This window comes from Ambystoma mexicanum, chromosome 14, assembly GCF_040938575.1.
Source record: "Ambystoma mexicanum isolate Mex_15411 chromosome 14, UKY_AmexF1_1, whole genome shotgun sequence".
Classification (NCBI taxonomy): Eukaryota; Metazoa; Chordata; class Amphibia; order Caudata; family Ambystomatidae; genus Ambystoma; species Ambystoma mexicanum.
Window position 1 is genome coordinate 165,113,067 of NC_090940.1, and position 23,071 is coordinate 165,136,137.

A 23,071-nucleotide genomic window follows, 5' to 3' on the forward strand; every position below is an offset into this window, starting at 1 on the left:
ATGCTCATTGGGGGTAAAACAGACCCCACCACGCTGTGAGTAATCACAAAACCTTGGAGTTTAGAAGCTCTACTGCTAAGGGGCTTGAGGGACCTGACACCAGTGCAACCTTTAGCATGTTTCAAGGCTGGCACCTTTACAGGATTTTAAAGGATAGGCGGAAAGACGAATATGGCACAAAAGCAAAATGCGACATATGCATAATAATAATAATGAGTGGTAATGTGCATTCCATGTTTGCTATCAGAACTTTGCAGACCACGGAAGGCATTAAAAGCCTCGCTGTCAACACTAAGATGTGCAAGCACAGGTGAATGCTATAGGATAAGTAATATGCATGCAGATCAGAATTAATTCCACGTTTCATGCATCACAGGGCAATAAAATCTACTGATCAGGCAAATAGTTGCCATCATTATTTATTGTGTATACACTACAAAACTATGGGAGGAAGCCGGTTTCAAAATATTATTTTTTTATTAGGGGCCAATTTTCCTTCAGACTTAAAGGAATAGTTCACGCTAAAATGTTATTGTGCCAAAAGATGGGCAATAATCAAAAACATATATTAAACATATTTTTAAAGAAAGTTCCTATGTAAACTTTTGAGCAAACGAGGCTCAAAGTGTTTACATTGGAGCATCCATTTTGTCATTTCAAGCAGCCTCCTTTGTTCATGTTAAGCTCTGCCCTGGCGGCACTAATCAAGCAGCAAAATCCCCCTACTGGGAGTTTTTGCTTACTGCAGCCAGAGCAGAGCTGAACATGGAGGAGGTTGCCTTCACTGTCATTTTACGTTTTCGGTGCTCCCCAAGCCCAGGGAAGCACAGAAAATGTAAAAAAAAGGTAGAGTGCAGGCGAAGTTTTCAAAATTGCTGCCACTTTCTTTTCTAGTTTCCCGCGCAGCAATTAGGAAAACTCTGCTGGATGCCGGTGAAGTATTCATAATTGCCTGCACTTACCTACAAGCAAAGGTGCAGCAATTATAAATACAGTGTTGTTGTATTTATGATTGCCGTGGTTAGAAAACCAGGGAAATCATAAATACAACAACGTTGTATTTATGAATGCAATGGCTTCAGCTTTGAGTCTCCTGGGCTCTCCCGTGTCGGGGGAGCCCAGGAGACTCAAAGCAAAGGCAGCCACAGTCATAAATACAACAAAGTTGTATTTTATAAATGCTGCGGTTTTCTTTTCTAAGTTTCCCAGGTTCCTCCGGCTCGGAGGAGTTTGCCGGAGGAGCCCGGGAAACCTACAAAAGAAAGCTGCAGCATTTATAAATATAACAAGGTTGTATTTGTGTTTGCGGTGGCTTCAGCTTTGAGTCTCCTGGGCTCCCGCAACCCGAGGGAACGCAGGAGACTCAAAGCTGAAGCCACCGCAACCATAAATATATTTTACGTTTTCAGTGCTAAAAGAAATAAGCACTTACCTGCATGCAGCCTTCCTGCCTGCATTCTCTTCTCTCCGGCAATAGTGAAGCGAAAGCCACCCAGTGGTAGCTTTTTTTTATCACAGCTGGCTGGATTTTGCTTCATTAGTGCTGCAAGGGCAGAGCTTAAAAGAAGCACAGGAGGCTCATCCATTTCACAAAATGGATGCCTACCAGTGCTTGAAATGTGTGACTTTGAGCCTCATTTGCTCACAAGTTTACAAAATATTTTTTATATATATTTTTGATCATGGCCCATCTTTTGAGCCAATAACATTTTAAAGTGAACTATCCCTTTAACATAAATCCATGCGTATCCGCTCCATCAAACAAATCACCAGCATTAATGCCAGCATCTGATTCTGTGTTTGCCGTAGTGTAAATGAATGACAATTGAAACAAAGCTGTTTGTGCCATTCTGTATTATCTAATAATTTTTTCATGGGTGCAAAGGTTCCATGATTCGGCCAATGGAGGTGATTTCTGCTTATGATTTCAAAGGCAATGCCGGTGGGTTGCGGGGGCAGGCGTATTATTTGGGGCACAGTCGAGGCCTGAAGCCATTGGCAGAGGCAAGAGTGAGAAGAAAATAGCGGTGGGATGTGTAAATGTTACGCACCTTTGCACTGTAGTGTCAGCTCTGTCCTGTATCTCATCCGACAGGAAATGCTTTTCCCGGCGGAATTCACTTTCCTTGTCCACCAAAGCATCCAGCCGGTCCTCGTAGCTGCCAATCTCTTCTTCCAGATCTGTGTGTTTCTTCAGCAAGGCGTTCAAAGTGGACAGGTCCTTACCATTATCCGCGGTGGCCAGGGAGGACTCCACGTGCTCCAGCCATTTCTCCACTTCCTCAATACTCCGCTGGAATGCAACGGCCTGTGGGAATTGAAATTAGTTAGTGAATATTTCTGTTGTCCACACATGGTTGTGTTATCTTGGAAACAAATTTTATTAACATTTTGTTTGTCCAATAATAGATTTGAGGGATGTTCCTGGAGGAACAAGGACGACTTCAGTATTGATTGAGTGGTTGCATTGATCCAGGGAAGGTTGAATTCTTAATTCCCAATGAGGAGATTCTCTTAAGAAAATTATGGCATTATTGATACAGAGCCAGTCAATAGTGTAGTTTTCAGTCCTCACCCAGGTTACTGGTCTGGGCTATAGAGGAAGGTGCACCAAATTGGCAAGGAACAATCTCAGTGTTATTGACCAACACAATGTCAATTTAGGTTACTCAGTGTACGGACGCTGTCACGCCCTCGGACTATGTTTCAAACTCTGATCTCCCTCACTAGGCTTCTAGCAATCTGTTTTCTGAAATGAATTCCAAGCACAGAGTCCTCTACATAATGATGCCTCCAGTAATAATTTCAACCTGTTAACTTTTCTGCATATGTTTTTCTTCATTCATAATTTCAGTCTCCTGTGTTATTACCCACCGTGGTGTTAACAAGGGCCGCAGTGGTGCAATTACCAACAGAGTTGGTCCTCGATAGCAAGTAACATCAAATCCATGATTCTGCAGCACCAGGCCAGAATGACCAGGATGACCCTGGTAATGGCGCCACCGGAGTCCTCGTTCCGTTTAAAGAAAAAATGAAAATAAAACTTGCCTAGCTCATGCAACACCGCTTCTGTGGGATGGAATTCGTTTTCTGTGTTGATCACAGTGACATAAGCAACAAGGAAACAGAATCCCTCTGAGTGACGCCTCGTGGCCTTGCAGGATGAAAGGTAGGTTTTATGTTTTTATTTTGAATGATCCTGTATCAGCCTTGTGGCAGGAGCAGGGCTGGAGCTGGGGATTGGCGGAGAGGGGCCAATGTTTCCAAGGGCGAGGAGCGCGCCGCACAGGCTTACACCAGCGAGGAAAGCCAACGTTCCGTGCTGCCTAATTGTCTAATGGCAATTCAGTATTAACCGTCAATGTTATTTCATTCTGTTCCTTGTCCAAGATTCATTTTGCTTTTTTAGTGTAATTCTTCCGTGAGGATTTGCATCCTTCCCTTGGACATGTCTCTCTCTTGTTTTGTTTAATACAGTAAAAAGAGGGAATACCGCAGCACCCACCTTCCTGTTTTTGCTCGCCATGTCTTCCTTTAAATAAGCATTATTTATTTATTTTCCATTGGGTATTTGCTCCTTTTTTTAACCTATTTAAAGGTTTGTTATTTTTACATTGCTGGTCTACTCTTGCCTTTTTTTGGCTGGCCTACCATGTTCCTTGTCAGCCTCCTTACATGGCAGAAACGATTACCGGTCTGAACTGTGAACTTGAAATTGTTACTGCTCGAAATTGTCAGGAACAAATGTTCAATCTGATTGGCTCTCGCGCTTGCAATATTCCAATAAATAAGTTCTTTCTTAGCAAACGTTTTTATGAGATCTTTAGAATAAAACAAACAATAGCCTTCTATATTGTATACCATAGTGACAAAAACAGATGTTTTTCAGCCAAACATCTTATTGCAGTAACATTGCAACATATTGTTTATCATTTCGAGCAATATATGGCATAAAACCTATTTCTGAAGCTGACATGTTATGTAACATTTACGCACCAAATTTGACCCGATGATGACCCCTCCCACATACAGACGTCTCCAACTCTAAACACGTATTGGCTCCAGTGCCCGTGCTCATTTTCCTTAAAGCAGCCATCTTGGTGGCGAAAGCCTCTACGGAAAATACCCAAAGTACCGGAATTGTGTATACAATTATCAACCTACTTGCAGTTCCCTGCAATCTAATTCTGCCGCTAAACTGGTCGTAATCACATTCAGGTGGCAACACGCTCTAAGTCCAAGGTGAACAATCTAGAATGGTCCTCCACTGGCACTGAGAGAAGAACTTGACCTCTCTTAGTTCCGAAAATTGTTGGGGATGAATCTTTATCAAATTTATTTTAAAAATTCAATACATTTTAACTTGGTGCCCTCTAATAGTTCTCTGTCCTACTGTTAACGCTTTAAGAACCTCAGGTCCAAATCGTAATATTGTAGAGGTGCAGATGGACGAGTTTTCCCTAGCACCTACCCACTGTCTACCCCCCAAACTGCCCCGCCCTGCTGTGCCTTACCCTTTGCTTCGCTCACAATATCCCCTACCCCCTCCGGAGTGTATCTGGGCTGATCCTTTGCGCTCGGGTGCTGTCCGCGCGATACTTACAAGCGAATGGCAAACGGTCCCTGCACCCGACGCCAAATAAAAATGAGAGACGAGGAAGAGTTGACCTTTAATAGGCCCCTCTCGCTTCTGAGCCACAAACGACTCCTGAAGCTGCAAACTTGGACAATTCACGATGTGACATGAGAGCCAATGAAGTAAGGGAAATGGGGGAGACTGGGGGCAATCATCCTCCGGTGGCGTCTATATCCTGCAAAACCCAACTCGGAGAATGACCTGCTCCTCAGGAAAATCGAGGAGAACAAACACTATCTTCAGCTTGAACTAGCAAACGAGGATACAACGAAACAGCAGGAAGTGAACACCCATCTCCAAGACCCAGTGTAACGAAGCTGAAGCAATCAAAACGAAAGGGAAATGTCCCTCGATCAACAATATCTATTGGCACTACTCCCCACAACCAGTCACTACAAATGTCACAGGCGCGGTTGGCATGGTCCGTGTCCAACAAAGAGAAGCCCACATTCTGCAAATACCTGGATGGATACCAAATACCTGGACAGGATTATGATCAAAATATGTGTAATGGCACGTTGCCCACAATGTGGGACGAAGATCATGCATTCTTAGAGGAAACATGATTACGCCCTGACTCTCCTGAATATGCCTGCTGGCAGGACCGCCGCCCTATGGAGACTCAGGGTGGGACCACCTGCTTGGCCGCAACTGAGCAAATGAGCTCCCTGGAAAGCCAGCAAAGTGTCCTAGCGGCACGGCTGCAAAAGGACATCTTAGATATTAAAACTAATATGGCCTGGCAGAGACGGTTAAGGGACTCTTTCTCGAATAAATGTTCAACACCAAAACTGCAAACACCGGCCAACTCTGAGACAATTAGATTGGATCTGCCCCCACCTGATAAAGAGACATCAGGTATGGAGCAAAATCAGGGATCTAAGGGGCTGATGGTACTCCAGAAATGGACAAATATCCCGACCAATAATGAATCAGAGCTCGATTTGAATGAGGACAGTTTGGCACCGGTGAATGAGGCGGAATCCACAACCTCTTCATCATCGTCAAGTGGGCAATCTGTGACAGAGGTATTTGCCACCTACAAAAGGGATAAAGCTCTGCCGATCTTGATGTCGACCATTCAAGACTCTATCATGGCTGCACTAGCTTTAGCTCTAAATCCCTTCATAAAGTTGTATGAGAATCTGAGTGACTCATTAGAAACCCAAGAAGTCCTCATGATAATGGTCTGTACCAAAATAACTAGTTGGGAAACCTTTGCCAGATACATTCAAACTCGGCTGGACAGGGAATCTGAGTTGACGGTCCAATGGTAATCTAGACTATATGACCTAGCCAGAGGTGAGGAGGCAGCTAAAACCACCCTAATGACGGCTCTGCTGGAAGCAATGAAGTGGACTAGGTCGTATTACTAAAGTGAACATAAAGCGAACTTGTTGTGGCAAAGAAACCAAAACCCCACTACTCAAATGAGCATTTAAACAGAATTTATCTGCATTAAGGACAATCAAACTAGGCCTGAGCATATCCCGTTGAGACCGACTGAAATAACAATGCAGTCTACTTCGCATAGGCCAATTTCCGAGAGGTGCCCCGTGAGAATGGTAACAAAAGACAGGAATGCAGAAACTACCACAATTGTTGAGACAATAGTGACTCAAAGTGGAATAAGGGACCAAGAGAATGTCATAAGCACTGGAGACTCTGTACCCGAGGTGATGAGAAAAACTCACGAGATGCAAAGCAGTAATACTGAACAAGGTGGGGATTTACCCTGCTCCGACAACAACCATCAACCGAGTCCCCCAGTGTAAAGTCCTACCAGATTTTTGAGAAAACTACCAATGATGGCTTCAGGAACAAATCTGATCCTAAGTCAAAAAGTAAGAAAGATAAAAATGAACCTCGATTTAAAAGAGCAAAATCGAATGGATCAAGAGCATTTCTGAGGAAATTTGACATGTCCTGAAGCACCAACGTCGTTGGAAAGGATGTTGATCACAAAAGCCAAGAAAAAACAGACACCTAAAAACAAAGTGACCACTGCCAAAACCCAGGAATTTACGTCGATGATCGGAGAAACGGAGGGTCCGGAGATCGCACTGGGAGATCTCTCCAGTTATTCAGATATGATTGAGGAAGGGCCAGTAAATTTGGTGAATGTCACCTCCAATAAGGAAGACGAAATCTCATACCGGGACATCCCATTGAGTATTAAGGACACTCCATCCCCCTGTTGTAACTCAATGAACAACTCCTTTTGTGAATATCAGACGTTGGAACAAAAGAGAAATGCCACTCAGGCCAAAGCAACAAGAGAGGTATCACTCTTTAAAAATAAAGATCTTCCTACAAGCAAAGTGAGAAACCACTATGACAACAAACCTATAACTAAATCTCCACAGAACTCCAATTATATGGTGTCTGTGGAAGATTCTGTCCCTCTCGTGATGGCTTGATATTGAATAGACAAAATATCATGGATCTTCTCCATTGAGTTTCAAAATTGAGAAATATAGGCCCGGAAGATATAAAGGTTGTTCAATTTATTCATGAGGATAGAATGGATTGGGTCATGCTCCATCTCCACTCAGTCTTAATAAGGACAACCCTGCTAGAAGCGGTGCAAGATCTCTTACCAATGGGATTTGAACATGCAGAATATACTGGCAGAATTCGTCCTATTGGGTGTGGAATCGAGAAAAACCCAACATGTAGCAACCAAAATCAAGCTCCAACTTGGGCACAAAGGAAGAAGGAGGTGGTAATATTGGATACAAGCCCCCTATATATAAAGGAACCGCTAAAATAACAGGCGATAGGAGCAAAGAAAGATCGGGCAATAAAGATCACATTCAATTGCAGATCGTCTCAACAGAGAAAAGTAGGAACGATAGAATCAACTCTAAAGAGCAAAACTGGTCTTGGTTGGCATCTGTGCTGGCTAAAGGCTCAAAAATCTAACAGCCAAAGGATCTTCACAGCAACCTCTCACGATGGAATTGTGGAATACTAGAGGCTTCATATACTTGTTTAATAAGTATGCCTTGATATTCCAAGACTACGACATTTTCTGCTTCCAAGAGACTTGGCTGGACTGAGTGCCTCTGTGTGACGTGTTTGATGTACTATGCAATCCAGCTAAAAAGGGGAAGAAGGGTATACTGACATCTGGACTTATGACCCTGATTAAGCAAGGCCAGGGCCTTAAGATCTGGAAGATAACCCATCCGAATCCTTTCATACAAAGAGTGCTGTTAAGCTGGGAGGCGCCTCTTAATGGGAAATGACAGGTTGCTGCAATATTCAACCTGTATTGGAACCCCCATGGAATTTCAAAGGAAGACTTTATAAACACAGTTATGTCACTAATTGACGAAGTCTATGTAGAAATGGATTCCTCTCTAATTATACTGTGTGGTGACCTCAATATAAAGTGTATTGGAGATGGACGCAAGGCAACCCCATAAGAGATTTAACTAGTAGGGTGAAAGTATGGATGACTGAATTGTTTGAGAGAGATATTTTCATGTTAAATGGTCTGGTTAATGGGGACATTCCGGTTCTACCGACATGAAAAAGGGTAAGGCAGAACTCTCATCTAGGCAATTTTTTTGTCTCAAGGGGAATGTTGAATCAAGTGGACTCCTTGAGGATGAAACCCATGACTGAAAGTGATCAACATCTCTTGATTCAAAAATGGAAGCTGCAACTAATAGCTCACCTTAAATGGAGTTTTAGGCCGGTCCGGTGAAACTCAAAGTGGGAATCATGTATGCATCCCTTTGAACAAGATCCCTCAAATAGTGTCAAAATACAAATACGCAATGGGTCTGAATTTCAGGGCGTGGAATATTCGTCCTTACTGATAGAGTTTCAGCAACCAGCTAGACCGGGCTGCTGCAATAAACCTAAGAGATCCAATTTTTTTGATAAAGATCTAATGAGTGCAAGGAAACAATATAGAGCAGACCTGAGGAAGATTAGCCAATTGAAGTACCTGAACAGAACAGCCAGTAAAAGGAAAAGATAAGAAAAATATAGAAATTGGCTCTTGGCAATCAAGGCGATGCGCCTTCAAAATGATGCAGAAAATATGCTCAAAATAACAGCTAATTGAAATACGAGAGGCCTTTGGTGCTTACCAAATAACAATGAACTGCACCAACAATCATGCCTTCTCTCAGCGGTAACTGAAGATAAGTGGATTTTCCACTTTTCACAATTCTTCGCAGCGATTGGTAAAAACGAGCCTCAAGAACATTGACTCTGAGGAGGGTCAATGGGAAATTGTGTTTGATAAAGCAGACATTTTGCTACTGACAAAAAATATAAATCCATTGCATGCTGCCGGGCCAGATGGCCTCCATAATAACATGATCAAAGACAATATGGAGGCATGGGTGGAGTTCTATTCTCTCGGATATTAGACCAAAGGTTAATTCCATTATCTTGGAAATCTGCCCTGATTGTCCCCATTTTCAAGAAGGGCAATAGAGATGATCCTCGGAACTACAGACCTATCGGTCTCCTGGATACCTTGGGGAAACTGTTTGCCTTGCTTTTACTACGACACCCGAATCAATGGGCCACACAAATAGGCAGACTGGACCCCAGGCAAACAGGTTTTGTTAAAGGGGTGATGCCTCTCTAAATGTAATGATCTTGAATTCACTAAAAGCTAGAGCGTTAAGTACCAAGTCCAAGTTGTACATTGCATGTATAGATCTCGAACAAGCAATCGACAGCATAAACAGGGAGCAGCACTGGGCTAAACTAAATTTGTGGGAAAGTGCCCCGGATCTACTTGCGACCATCAAAGAGTTATATACTGACATGGTTATCCAGATGAGATTATGAAATGATCAAGTGATGGGGCTCTTTCGGAAGAAATTCAAACATATAGAGGGTTACAACAAGGATGCCCACTGGCCCCAATCCTGTTTATCAGATATGTCAATGAGCCAGACAAATGTGAGATTATTTCCTCCCAAAATCCATGAACAAAAGGTCCCTTCGATCATGTACGCGGATGATCTGGTCATTATTGACCAGACTCGGATGGGATTGCAGAGATCCCTGAATCACCTAATCGATTATCTTAAAAACAATGATATCTGCATTAATAGTAAAAAGACAAAGTTTGTGGTTTGGCCTCGGGAAAAAAGAATGGAAGCTCTCAAATTTAGATGGGTCGTAGAGAATGAACCTATTGAATGTGTCAAGGAAATGACATATTTGAGTGTACACCTTAATCTGAGCTCTATAGAAATGCAATGGATGGCCACCCTAAAAATGAAATGTAACAGACTTACATCTCAGGCCCTTATGATAAAAAGGAGGTATGGGAATTGTTTACTGTCCCTGATCGTCTCCTTCTATAAGCAGAAGGTGGTACCCATTTTAATCTATGGAGCGGAGACTTCCATGCACTTCCCTGGGCATTTCTGGAAGGTGCTAGAGGGCCAGTACTGGGAGCGGGTACTAAATCTTCCGGAATCACACCCAATGGTAGCCATCAATTATGGATTGGGGTTACAATGTATTACTTCACTCATTGGATGGAGGTCCCTGGCGCTTTTCAGGAAAAGTGTTGAAATTGAAGCACCCCTCGCTTTTAAGATCATGAACAATGAGGTAAGAAAAGAGGTTGATAAGTTACTAGATACATGGAAAAATAACTGTGAAGCAGTTCTGGAATCTCTAGGTTAGTCTAGGTCTACCCCATTAAAACCCCCTGACAAGGTTAAAACAAGGATCAGGGAACATGATTGGATCAAAACACAGGAGAATAGGTCGACATACAAACTCTCCTCGAGCATGCTTTGGGACCAGAGGTCTATTAATCAGCATCCGACATACCTTAAGAAATTCCCATTACCTTATTTTCAGGATATCTTCATGCAACTAAGGCCAAACGAATTACCCACGCATGAAGGCTTGGCCACAAGAAGGCAAACAGAGGAAAAGGACAGGTTTTGTAGATGTTGTGGTGATCCTCAGATGATTGAGACCGTCAAGCATTTGATAATGGAAGATATGAAAGATGCTATGCAATGTCTGAAATCACAATCCCTGGAGAATTGGTGGGAGATGTTCATAATTGGGGAAACAATTCCCACAATGTTGGCTGTATTGAAATTTGTGAAGGCAGCTCTAGAACTGAAATAGGTTAATGTTTGATGGACTTCTAAGTTTTAATTGGGTCACAAAACTGCAAAGCATAAACTAGTGAAATGCAGGAAGAAGGAGGTGTCCTGGTCAAATGTGAACTGAATAGTGATTTTTTTGCTTTTGTATTTATTCTTGGTTGGATGAACTAATGTGATGAATTAATGTGATGAATTAATGTGATACTTTTTTTTAAAGGTTCATTATACACCAAAAATAAAAATACACTTAACCTTGGTGCCCTTTAATAGTTTTCTGTCCTACCTTTAACACTTTAAGAACCTCAGGTCCAAAGTGTAATATTCTAGAGATGCAGATGGATGAGTTTTTCCTAGCTCTCACCCCCCCACCGCCATCATATTGGAACAGCAGGAGAAGAGCTGTAAATGGAACCTCGTGTATTCTCCCTATACCGCATAGAGGGTACGAGAGACGATGTTCACTCAGGCAACCATATAGAATGTACCATCACACTGAAAGAGTGGAAGGATGTCTTATAGAAGGATGTCACACGCACCATTGGAAACTATGGAGCGTTAAGTGAAATCTGAAGAGGGTAGAGTGATGTCATAAAGAGGATATGTGAAGACATACTGAAACAATATGAAAATCTTTAAGAGTGATGATGTAACTGAAGTAACAAGAGAAACATGTACTTAAGGATAAAGTAATTGTATATACACAAGAAGATACAGTAACTTACTGACCAATAAATGTATATACGTAGTAACTCAATGTAGAAAAGACATATACAAGCTTGCTATGGAGGAAAATATAGAGTGGCAAGGATAGCCATGAAAGTAAAATGGACGTCGGCTTGTGTTAACTTCAGCTCGGCTACCTCAGAGACAGACCAAGGCTACAGAATCAGGAAATGCTGGAGAATAGCTTTGTGTGCAAAATGAAGAGGAGTCTATGTTGGCCTGGGATCAATAAGGCTATTTTGAGGAATAATTGCAAGGCACAAGGGGAGGTAGACGGATAAGCTATGAACGGAAGAAAACATCTGCAAGATGGAGTGAGCAAGTCTCTAGAGGCCAAGAGGAACAAGAAAACCCAGTATAATTAGATCAAATAGCAGTAAATAGAATGTCGATTGGACACATTTGTGGTCTCCTCACACATGATTCATATGTCGAAAACAAGGGCTATTCATTTGGATGAAGATAGTGAATGTTAAATTTTCCAGAACAGTAAGCAGGCTACAAGGTCAACTACAGACGAAAAGACTTTGGCTCATGGCCGGATTGATGAAAGATGATGTATTAATTGGGAAAGTGGGGAGTAATCTAACATGACTCAAGCACCTGGGTTTAATTTCTCTTACGTGCTGTGATGTTACCAAAAAGAAAATATCTAATCAAATTTTACTGAAAAAAATACTCCAAAATACATAGATATGGGTTGGGGATAAGGGGTTAAAAGGGGAGGGAGTGGTTCAGGGTGGGGTTACAAATTTAAGGAAATGGGGGATTTGAGGAGGGCCCCACCCCAAATTAAAAAAAAAATTCGGGATTTATTTTTTTGTGTAAAATTTGATTTGGTAAAATTTGAATCCGTAACTTCACATGGAACTGATGCTAACGAGCCCAACCGTCCAAGGTTGGGTGAGAATGCCAACCAATCAGAGGGTCTATGGTACAACCTCCTATACAATGTTGCATAGACCAATCCGCTGCCATTTTCTCTGCTATTATCAGTATTATACGTATTTAGAGGTAGTTTGAGGTGTGTTTTACAGATAAGAGTCAGCCAATGATGCAATAACCCTAATACATAATGTAAGTACATTTTTTCCCCTAACTAATCCCTCCCCTCAATTGGTTTTTTAATTTGCCACATAGAATGATGTCACAGATGGTGCATATTGGGGTATAAAACCCCTTTATAATCAAGTTTGTGTGTGAGTGTGCAAGCATCAGTCTGCCAGTTTTGCCTTGCTTTATTAAACTAAGAATAAGGTAGTATTTTGCCATATTCTTTGAGTCTTTCTGGTTATTTGGTCCGAGATCTTTATTGGTAATCCCATCTAGCACAACAAACCATTCAAAGTCCTAGAGCACATTTTGGTAGCAGTGCAGATGGTTAAGGTCCAGTCGACCTAGGCCCAGATCAAGACATCCGGACGCTCGACTGCTCCCGCCATTAGCCAGAAGACTGCAGGGCTTCCTGTGGAGAACAGTGCCACGTGTTAGACGATACGGTCAACAGGTACCTCTCTGGCGAAATTCCTGTCTGGACCCCGGCGGTGCCCCGTGGACAGAAGGTGAACTGATCAGTTGAGGGAGAGTCGATGCCGACTCGAGCTGAGCCACGAACATAAGTAGAACATCAAAAGTGGCAAAAATAGGGGGAGGGACTGCATTGTAAATAGTATGTATAAAAGTAACAATAAGACACATATGCCATGGCCTGAAGTTACAGAAAAGGCTGGCCGTTTTAGAGTTATGGAAGATGTATCAGAGCGAGAAAGAAGATTAAGCCGAGAAGGAGTGGATGCTTAATCAGCATAAAGGGGAGGATGTAAAGCCTTCGACTCCCCTTCCCCTCTTGAAAACAAGAGTGTAGGTACAGAGGAGAAGGGATTTTATCCTTTAAAGGATTTGAAAGCAGCAGAGGGGTACGTTAATTTGACATATGAGCCCCCGCTTATAACACTGAGAACAATGTGGAAGAGAGCAAAAGCAGAGAACACAAATGTATATTGACACGTGATGAAAGTAAACAGCGTGATGAAAGAAAAGGTTATGAAGATAGACGGATGGAGATAGAGTAGGAGGCAAAAAAACAGAAAGAAATAAGGGGCAATGCTAAGGGAGTGACAATAGTACAGAATGAATGGACTAGAGGACTATTATTGCTTAAATCGGATGACAAGGGAATTGATGGGGTTCGAGAAAGAGGAAAGAGAAGATCAGGAAAAGAAGGAAGAAGAGAGAGTATATCAAGAAGAGAAGGAAAGAGTATGTAAGCTAAAGGAAGAACAAAGAAGGTACGAGGCAAGGAAACAAAAGGAGAGACTAGAAGAGAATAGACGAGTAAGTAGAAGCAGAAAGAATGAAAGTACATAGGTTGTAAAGAAGGTGAGAGGAAGATGAATTGAAGGAGATAAGGAAAAGAGAAGAAGACATTAACAGAACTAGGGGATTAATAGATGTTGAGATAGAATATCTATGTCATAGACGTATAGAGCTGATCGAAGCACAAGAACAATTTGAGGAGGAGGGAGCATTACAACAGCCCCATGGGGAAATGCAAGGAATACCGAGATTAACAGCATGGGCTGATGAGCGAGATACAGAAGACATAGAGAAGAGACTTCAGGATTTATATAGGCAAATGAGGGAAAAAGAAAGGTATAAAATGCAAGAGAATATAGAAGGATCTTTATCGAGGGAAATGGGAGGTAGGTCAGATGATGTTATAGCAGATGAGCACAGACTGTTGTCTTGAAGTAGATTAGGTCTTGATGACGTAGAAAAGGACAACAGTCATACAAGCTGAGGCATAATAACGTCAGATCAAGAAAGGGAAGGAAAGGAGAGAGCGCAAAGGGAGCAGAGCACATGCAGACTTTCAAAAGAATCTAGTGTAGAGAAAGGGGTAAAATGGTCAGATCTAGAGAACCCTAAACAGGGAACAGCAGAATTGACACTATACATTGATCGACCACAAGCACGATCGCGCAGTACAGGGGATGTAGCCCTGCCTTATGTAAGCAGATTAAGCGCACTGCCAGGACGGGGGCAAACAAGGGGAGACTAGCCTCACCTGGAGAACAAGAAGTGTGGGGACGTATGATTATGGAAAGGGATTTTCACAATTCCCATTATTAGAAAAAGGGGGAGAGTGCCCGCAGTATATTCCATGGCCACAAATGGATAAAGACAATTTAAAATGTAAAATTACTGAGTTTAACTTCCAGTGCAGGAAAATGGAATTATGAGTTAGAGAAAATGACTTCAGGAATTATGTTAGCCATCAGCGACGTAAAAGGCTTGCTAGCAGCCATTCTAGGGGAGAGAGCAGACGACATTTGGAAAAGAGCAGGATATGCAGGTGTGACTGCACAAAACACGACACATGATGGAGCACCATTTAATAATTGTAGAACAGATGTAAGGCGGACGCTCAGAGTATAATATCCTGATACATCAGATTTGGGTGCAGATATGGAAAGAACAAAAGAAAAGCACCGGAAATGATGGGACCAAAGAGACAACTTAGAGCATCGGATGAAGATATGTGAAACTATATATAATTAGTAGTCTGGAGAATAGTTGAATTTAGTTTGTCAAGAAGGTTATTATTAAAATGCATAGTTCCTGAGTTAGTGAGTCATGAAGGGCAATAATGTATGATTCAGACCTACAATTTCCCAAAGGCTACTAGAACGTTTTGTGGGTAGCAGTTTAACACGATTAAGTGAGCGTGTGAATCGTCAGAAGTGCAAACATCTGTCAGTATCGCTGTGCAAGCTGCTTCATTTGTTGACGCATGTGCGGTGAAACTTAGTAAGGTACCCTAGGATGTGTACAGAACGCAATCAGAAAACGAGCTTGGTTACAGTTCAGAAGACAAGCGCGGGTGCGCAGTGAATGTTAAATAAGAGAATAAGTCTTCTGAGGGCACAGGATCATGGTGAATTTGCAAAATAAGAGTGAAGAGCATAAACAGAGAGTGTGAGTGCACGCTCACTTACAAAGATAGATTAATCGTGTTTGGGAGAGTGTGGGAGTGCAGTGAAGTTCTCAAGAGCTTATTGTATGTAAATTACGCGGAAGGGTAGTGAAAGATCTACAGAGACTTTAGGGCAAGGCACGGTGCATCTGTGCCTGAGCTAGCGCAGGCAGTGTGCTGAAGGATTTAGTACTCCAGAAAAAGAGACACCAAAACAAAGTCTAAATAGTTTCTTCTTTAATGGCAACAGCACAGCACAGCAAGAGATGACACCCATACCATACCACAATCAACCATTTATTAAACAATCTGGGGAATTAACAAGGGAAGACATTCTCAGGGGCCTTCTAGCGCTTAGAGGAGGGAAACTAATCAGGAATCTCATAGAACAATAGTGGTAAGGAGGAGACAAGGGTTATAACATATTTTGTGTTTATTTTGAGATCCTAATAATGCTCAGAACAATGGCTACCAGAGGCGTTGCTAGGGGGAGGGGGCTGAGGGGCTATAGCCCTGGGTCTTTTGGTTGTAGCCCCGGATAGAAGCTCAGGGGCTACAACCAAAAGGCTAGCTAGCCCGAGTCCTGACAGTCCCGACATTAGCATAGCCCTGGATCTTTTCCAGACCTACCAACACCCCTGATGGATTGAGAACACAGAGGGCAGCAAGCTGAGATCTGACATTTTTTATTGTATCCACTTCCCCTTCCGCTCAGAGGTGTCATGTCTGAAGTAGTAATTCAAAGGTTGCTGATGGGACGGTTCTGAAGTTGTTAGTGGGGTTCATCTTCAACCTCTGTGAGATTGGTAGGCTGGGACCTGATAGGGCCAAGAGACGTTATCACCTGGCCAGAGAAGGGAAACATTATTGCTACTGGGACATTACGCGCAATGGGGCTGCCATGTTCTATTTAAAAAAAGGACAAAGGAGAAACACTGGAATGTTGAAACAAAAGCCATATACCAGCCATTCCAACAAACCAATTTCTTATTGATATTCTTATAAGTATTTTATAAGATCTGACATTAATCCTACTTCAAGCTCATCAGATTGTATAAGAATTCAATAAGTATTCTGGTGTCTTAAGTTCTTATGACGTTCTTATTATTGTTCTGAAAATCCCACTCGTTTCTGACATGTTCTTATAAGCTACATATAAGAATCTACATATAAGACTCCTGTAAGGCATTTTTGTATGGGTGTTTTCCTCTCATATTGCATTGTCTGCAATGGAACTCCAACATTCCAATGTCCTAATGCTGTTCCCAATTTGACTCTTAGGCTTTCATTGAGCTCTTTTTATACCCAGCGCTCTCATCATGTTATCTGTATTAATGGGTATGTTACTGCACTTTAAATTTCTAGTAAAGCAGTTCAGTTTATATTGGTGATAGCGCACTATTTTATTATTGTATTGACTTGCGTGACATTTTATAGCTTTTAAATCTGTTAATGAATTTGGACTTGATGTGCTTTTAGCTGCTCACAAGCATTTCATTATTTCCATTGTGTTACATGCCGCACTTTCGTTCTGGAAACTTAGTGATCTCCTACAATTCCGGAGCTAGCCTGCGGGGCGCACCCGTCTGACGACAGCGGTGCGCGCCACAGGCTATAACTGGTCTGCATCAGCTTGGCCAAGTAATTGTGTTTGTCAGTGTATTCCGACATTTACATTTCTAGTAAAACAGTTCAGTTTATATTGGTGATAGCGCACTATTTTATTATCGTATTGCCTTGCGTGACATTTTTTATCTTTTTAAATGTGTTCATGAATTTGGACTTAATGTGCTTTTAGCCGCTCACAAGTATTTTATTATTTCCATTATTTTTTGGACTTACCCATTTACACGCTGCACTTTTGTTCTGGAGACCAAGTGATCTCCTACAATTCCCGAGCTACCCTGCGACGCAAACCCATCTGATGACAGCGGGGCACGCCACAGGTTATAACTGGCCCACCTCAGTGTAAAGCGCTGACGCGAAGCCTCTTTTAGCCTGTTTCTGCCTGGATCGCCAGTCGGCAGGAGATGCTGCCGGGATCTTCATTGAGCTCCTAAGATTATTTTTGGGGACCAGCAATGAAAAGTGATGGGTGGGCTTATTCATGATGCTGCTTCATTGAAGAAGCTAGATAATTCCTGTGGTAATATTTTTTATGCACATTCATTAAAATCAGGAAACTAGATATAATTAGGCCTATGTCAGATTCTTTCATAGCCCCTGTGGGGGACACAGTGGGCCTCATTCCGACCCAGGCGGTAAGGGGTTTACGGCAGCGTAAACAGCGCCGACCCTTACCGCCTGATTCCGAGGTCCCTTAGCGCCATGGAGGATTTAACACCTGCTTTTAGCAGGTGTTAAAATCCATGGCGCTAAGGGACCTTGTTGTTAATTACGCCACCGTAATTTACGGTGGCGTAATTAACGCCTTCCCCACTCCCATTATGCCCTATGGGGCAAAAATGGGAATGGGGAAGGGTAAATGGGGATTGGGGACTTACCGCCCCGCCAACCTCGGAATGGGGCGGTAAGTCCGCCAACCACCATGGCGTAAACGTAGTTTACGCCATGGTGGTAAAGGTACGACCCAGGCGGTAACTTACCGCCTGGGTCGGAATGAGGCCCAGTGAATTTTAAGAGTGCACTTATTAATGCTAGGTCAGCGGGGGCCCATGCTACTGAGATAGCAGAAGTTATTGATAGACATGATTTGGATGTATTGCTGATTACTGAGACCTGGTTTACAGAGGCCTCTCAGAGTGTTTTTCATGAGCTAGAAGACTATTTGATAAAAGTTATGAACAGGATAGACACAAGAGATGGAGGCATCACAGTGGTTCACAAGGCTTCTCTGCATATCTCACACCTACATGCCCTTGAGTGGGGTGACGATGCTCATGTTGGGCATTTTACATTCAATTTGTCATCTAGAGCCTCTATACATATTATTCTTGGCTATAGACCACCCGGCACATGTTTAAAAAAAATGGAGAATTTTGATTCCTTCCTAACTAGTGAAGGAAGCAAGTACAAGGAATTAATGTTGATGGTTGACTGGAATATCTGGTTAGTTGACCTTTCTAAACCAGATTCCAAAGAGCTGTGGGAGCTCCTTGATATCCACAGTCTTCATCCCTTGAGGACTCAGTCCTCACATATAAAGGGGCACTGTTTGGATGCAGTGATTGCCAGGGGCTCCTATGCTCTTTTGAAAGAAATACTGCCAATACATTGGTCCGACCACTTTGTGCAATTTCTTTCATTGACTTTGCCCAACGGGCATAAGGCCAGTGTTAAGGACAGACCAACTGACTGTTCCCAGAAAATTAAGGATTTGGATAAAATTACTGGTGATGAAATGAAAGTGGCTCTTGACTCTATTGATGTTCAGCTCCCGAGTGATGATTTTCTTGCAGTAGGAGCCCCAACCTTCGATGCTATTTGTGCTAAAACAGCCCCTTTAAAAAACAAACAAATAAGAATCTCTAAGCCCTGGTTCACGCAGAGCATAATCCCTCTCATAAGTCAGTCCGTAGGACTGGCCGACAATGGCAGGATAAACAAACACCAGAGAAAACATATAGGGCCAAGAATGCATTAAGTTATTATAAACAGGCTATCTTTCAAGCCAAAAAAGGTTTTCTAGGCAAAAAGCTAAAAGCTGCTAGCAATCTTCTGAGGGAGCTGTTCTTCATTGTCTCGAAAATTTGTAACCCCATTTGTAAATCTACATCGATTGAACCTTCCTATGTGCAGGCCAGTCTTTTAAACTCTTTGAATGGATAAAATTGAAGGTATTAAAGAGGACATTGCCACTAAAATTCAGGATGCAATTGTGATCCAACCTGATTTATCAATTAAACAACCCACGGTGAAACTTATTGGTTCAAAGGGGCAGAATATTTTGCCCATCTTTAATTTCCAACAAGTAGCAGATAAAGATATACATCATTTGCTGGATGCACTTAAAACCACTAATGATTCTTTGTTTCCCCTTCCTGCCTATTTAGGTAAACTTTTATCATCGGACCTGACTCCTTTTGTGACCAGGGTTGTTAATAAATCTTTGATGAACGAGACCGTACCTCTCAGTTTAAAACACTCTGTAGTCACACCCCTCTTAAAAAAATCTTCTTTCGACTCAGAGATCCTTCAGAATTATCGACCAATAGCTGGTCTTCCCTGGCCCGCACAAATTCTGGAAGAAGTGGTCACCGGCCAGTTGCAGGAAGTTCCAATAGGGCTTCAGATCCAGATTTGGAACTGAGCAGTGCCTTAAGTGGCACTACAAAATGAGCCGGGGCTCATCAAGGGGCCGTGGCCTAATGGCGGGGGTCCCACTGGCCCATTAGGCCATGCCCCCCTGACGAGCCTCGGCTAATGGGCTACTGCCACCCCTGCCAGACAGCCTTTTGTAGAGATCAGCACCCTCTGCCCATCGGGGAGAGGGTGCTGATCTCTGCATTTATTTTCTATAGGCTTGCCTGGCAGGGGATAGCGCCTCACCTATTCAGCCTTAATGGTGGCGCTGCCACTCGCCAGCTGGGGAGGGGCAGCGTCACCATTAAGGCTGAAAGGGTGAGGCCGCTGGAAGCAGAGGCCTTTTTCCTAAAGACTGAAACTCCTGCGAATCCGCGGAAGCTTCAGTATTTAGAAAGCAAGGCCTCTGCTTCCAGTGGCCTCACGTTTTCTCCATAATGGTGGCGCTGGCCCAGGGGCATCTCTTGCTTAAAGGGATGCCTCGCAGGTGCGGTGCCACCATTATGGCTGAAAGGCATTTTTTTCTGAAGCCTGAAGCTCTCGCACATGAGCGAGAGCTTCAGGCTGTAGAAAAAAAGCATTTTCGTGTAGTGGCCGGGGCTGCCAGGGGATATTAGTGGGCCCCGGCAGGGCCCCGCCTCAAAACGAACTTAAAGCCCTGGAACTGAGACAGCCCTTTTTGCCGTACAGGATGACCTACTGAAGACCGCGGACCGAGGTGAGCTCTCCCTTTTGGTGATGCTGGACCTGTCCATGGCCATTGATATGGTTAATCACTATAACCTTTTAGATCGATTGCAGGAAGTACGAAGGGTGTCTGAACATGCTATAGATTGGTCCAGACCATTTTTGACAGACCGTTACCAGCAGGTGAGATTGGATGGTTTTTTGTCAGATGCCATTCGATTAATCTGTGGAGTACCCCAGGGATCATCCCTCGCACCATTATTGGTTAATCTGTATATTTGTCCCATGTTGGAGATCTTGAAACTCATGGGAGGAATTTTCAATCCTACGCAGATGACACTCAGATCTTCATCAGGATTGTTAATTTTGATGAAGCATTCAGTAGATTGGGGCAATATTTGGACGAGGTGAGCAGTTGGATGTCCAACAATCAACTTCAATTAAATGCAGCCAAAACGGAATTTTTGTTTTGTTTGGACCCAAACATCTATTATCGGCCAAAAGACTGCCTATTCCGACCCTTTTGGGGACGAATCTGACATTTTTCTGTAGGGTTAAGAATTTGGGCTGCATCTAGCAGGATGACTTGGGCAGCGAGGGCCAGGTTGGAGCAAAAGATTCAGGCGGTGCATTATGTTTTGAGGCTCCTTCGATGGCTGTTACCTTATGTCCCCAAGGAGGATCATACCTCGGTGGTGGGTGCCCTGACCAATGCGCAGCTGGACTACTGCAACAGCCAGCTGCTCTGTATTCCGCTTGAACAAATTCAAAGACTTCAAAAAGCACAAAATGCAGCAGTAAGACTGATTTATAAGCTAGGTAGAACTGCACATGTCTCGCCATCTCGTCGTGCTCTACACTGGCTGGCAGTAGAAGACTGCATTTGATTCAAGGTAGCCTGCCTTGTTTTTAAGTGCATTAATGGCCTTGCCCCAGTATACTTAAGGGAACTGATTCAACCATATCAGCCCTTAAGACACTTGCGATCTAGTGATCGTCATCTTTTGTTTATCCCTCATTCAGTGTATACATCCAGGGGAGACAGAAGATTTGCTGTCTTTGGTCCACAACTATGGAATTCACTTCCTTTAGAAATAAGGACCCTTGAATCATTATCCCAGTTTTGTAAGGTTCTGAAGTCTTTTCTGTTTAGATAGGCCTCCTCTGTCTATCCTCCTGTTCTGGTTTGCTTCGCCCTTTGGGCTGGACTATGCTTTAAATTAAGGTTTGTTCCAACTGTGCTGCTATACGGTTTATTCCATCATGTGTGCGATACAAATGTAAAAAATAAAAAATCAAAAATCATCAGTTTGCCAAACCCTCACCTTGTAGGCATCCTGCAGCCTGGACTTCTTCTTCCCACAGTTTCCCTGGAGTTCATTCCATAGTTCTCGAATATCCAGAAGCCTTGAGTTCACAGCCTCGGGCGCATAGTGGCCGGCCTCAAGCATGTTCTCCCCCTCCTAAAAAGCGGAATTGGGAAAGTGAAGAGGTTGCCAACATTGTTAAAAGTTCAAGATACTTATTACGATGTCAGATCACACAACCTGCAAATTAACATTGCTCGGCGAACTACAGCGCATTAGGGAAAACAGACTCAACCCTAGCTTTATTTTAAAGTTGAGGCCGCAGTGGGAGTCTTCTGCTTCCCCTGAGTATGTTGTTACGTCATAAACATTATGCAGGGCATTAACTAGCTGTTCATTATGTCATGATAATGCCCAATAAAATGTGTATTAATGCTATAATAGTGATCATGGGAAAAGCAGTCTCCCAATGACAATGAATCTAAATACTATGGTTCACAGCAAACAACTGACAATGCACCAGTGATAATTGCAGCAGACGATGCCCAATGCCCTCACAAGCAACAGTGCCAACAGCCCCTTGAATGTCAGGGACCCCAGTGCCCATCACTGCTGGACTCATTAGTACCTGGGTCCCCAAAGCTCACCAGTGAAAATTCGCCAGTGACCACCAGTGCAGGGTTCCCCACAGCGCAGCAGGGCCAGCGTCCAAGTATTCATCAAGGTCATGGTCCCCACTGCTGGGCAGACATAGGGTTTGCAATTCTTTAGCATCCATCGCTCCCAGTACTAATGTCTATCAATACATCCAGGATATGTGCCTTCCGTGCAAAGGTCCCCCATTATTGCAAAGGCCATCGTCGCATAGGGCCTAGCAGTGCTTGTGCTTCAGGCTTCCTGTCCATCAGTGTAGGTAAAATCAAATGCCTTCTTGTAATGTCATCAGGTCAAAGATCATGTGATGTCACACGCATTGATGGTTTTCAGTAGCAGAGCTAAAATGGAAGAGGAAGTCACTTTGGCTACCCCTATGTTTCTTTGATCCTTCTCAGCTTGATATCTGTACTTCCCAAGGTAGGTCATTCCCCATTTTGGCGCAACATGCGGCTAGGTGGGTTTAAATGTAAGGTTGCAAACCTTAACTCAGAGCTCAAGTTGAGGGTACACGCAGGTGGACAGCGCCCGCCCACTTTTTTCCTCGGGCAGACGCCGCCCCCCATTTATTTTGGAGGTCGGGTGCACAATGTTGACTGTCTTTTAGGAATTTATGCCGAACCACTGTCGCCAGGTTTGCAGGCTGGGCCCTTCACCACTACACCATATAACCTGATGAAGTGTAGCAAAGGCGTTGTAGGGGGGGCTTAGA

The 23,071-nt window shown here is 43.2% G+C and overlaps 1 protein-coding gene across 3 annotated transcripts in view; it reads right to left on the reverse strand.

Moving 5' to 3' along the window:
• Positions 1-23,071, reverse strand: part of SPTBN5 (spectrin beta, non-erythrocytic 5) — a 1,050,196-nt gene that overhangs the window by 190,750 nt on the left and 836,375 nt on the right. For all 3 annotated transcript variants that reach the window (XR_011283950.1, XM_069638812.1, XM_069638811.1), the window contains exons 47-48: positions 21,724-21,861; positions 2,052-2,308 (exon numbers count right to left, since the gene is read on the reverse strand). Coding sequence is in view for 2 of the 3 variants with exons in the window: in XM_069638812.1 (XP_069494913.1) it covers positions 2,052-2,308; positions 21,724-21,861 (395 nt within the window). In the remaining variant the exon portion in view is untranslated. The remainder of the gene's footprint in view (positions 1-2,051; positions 2,309-21,723; positions 21,862-23,071) is intronic.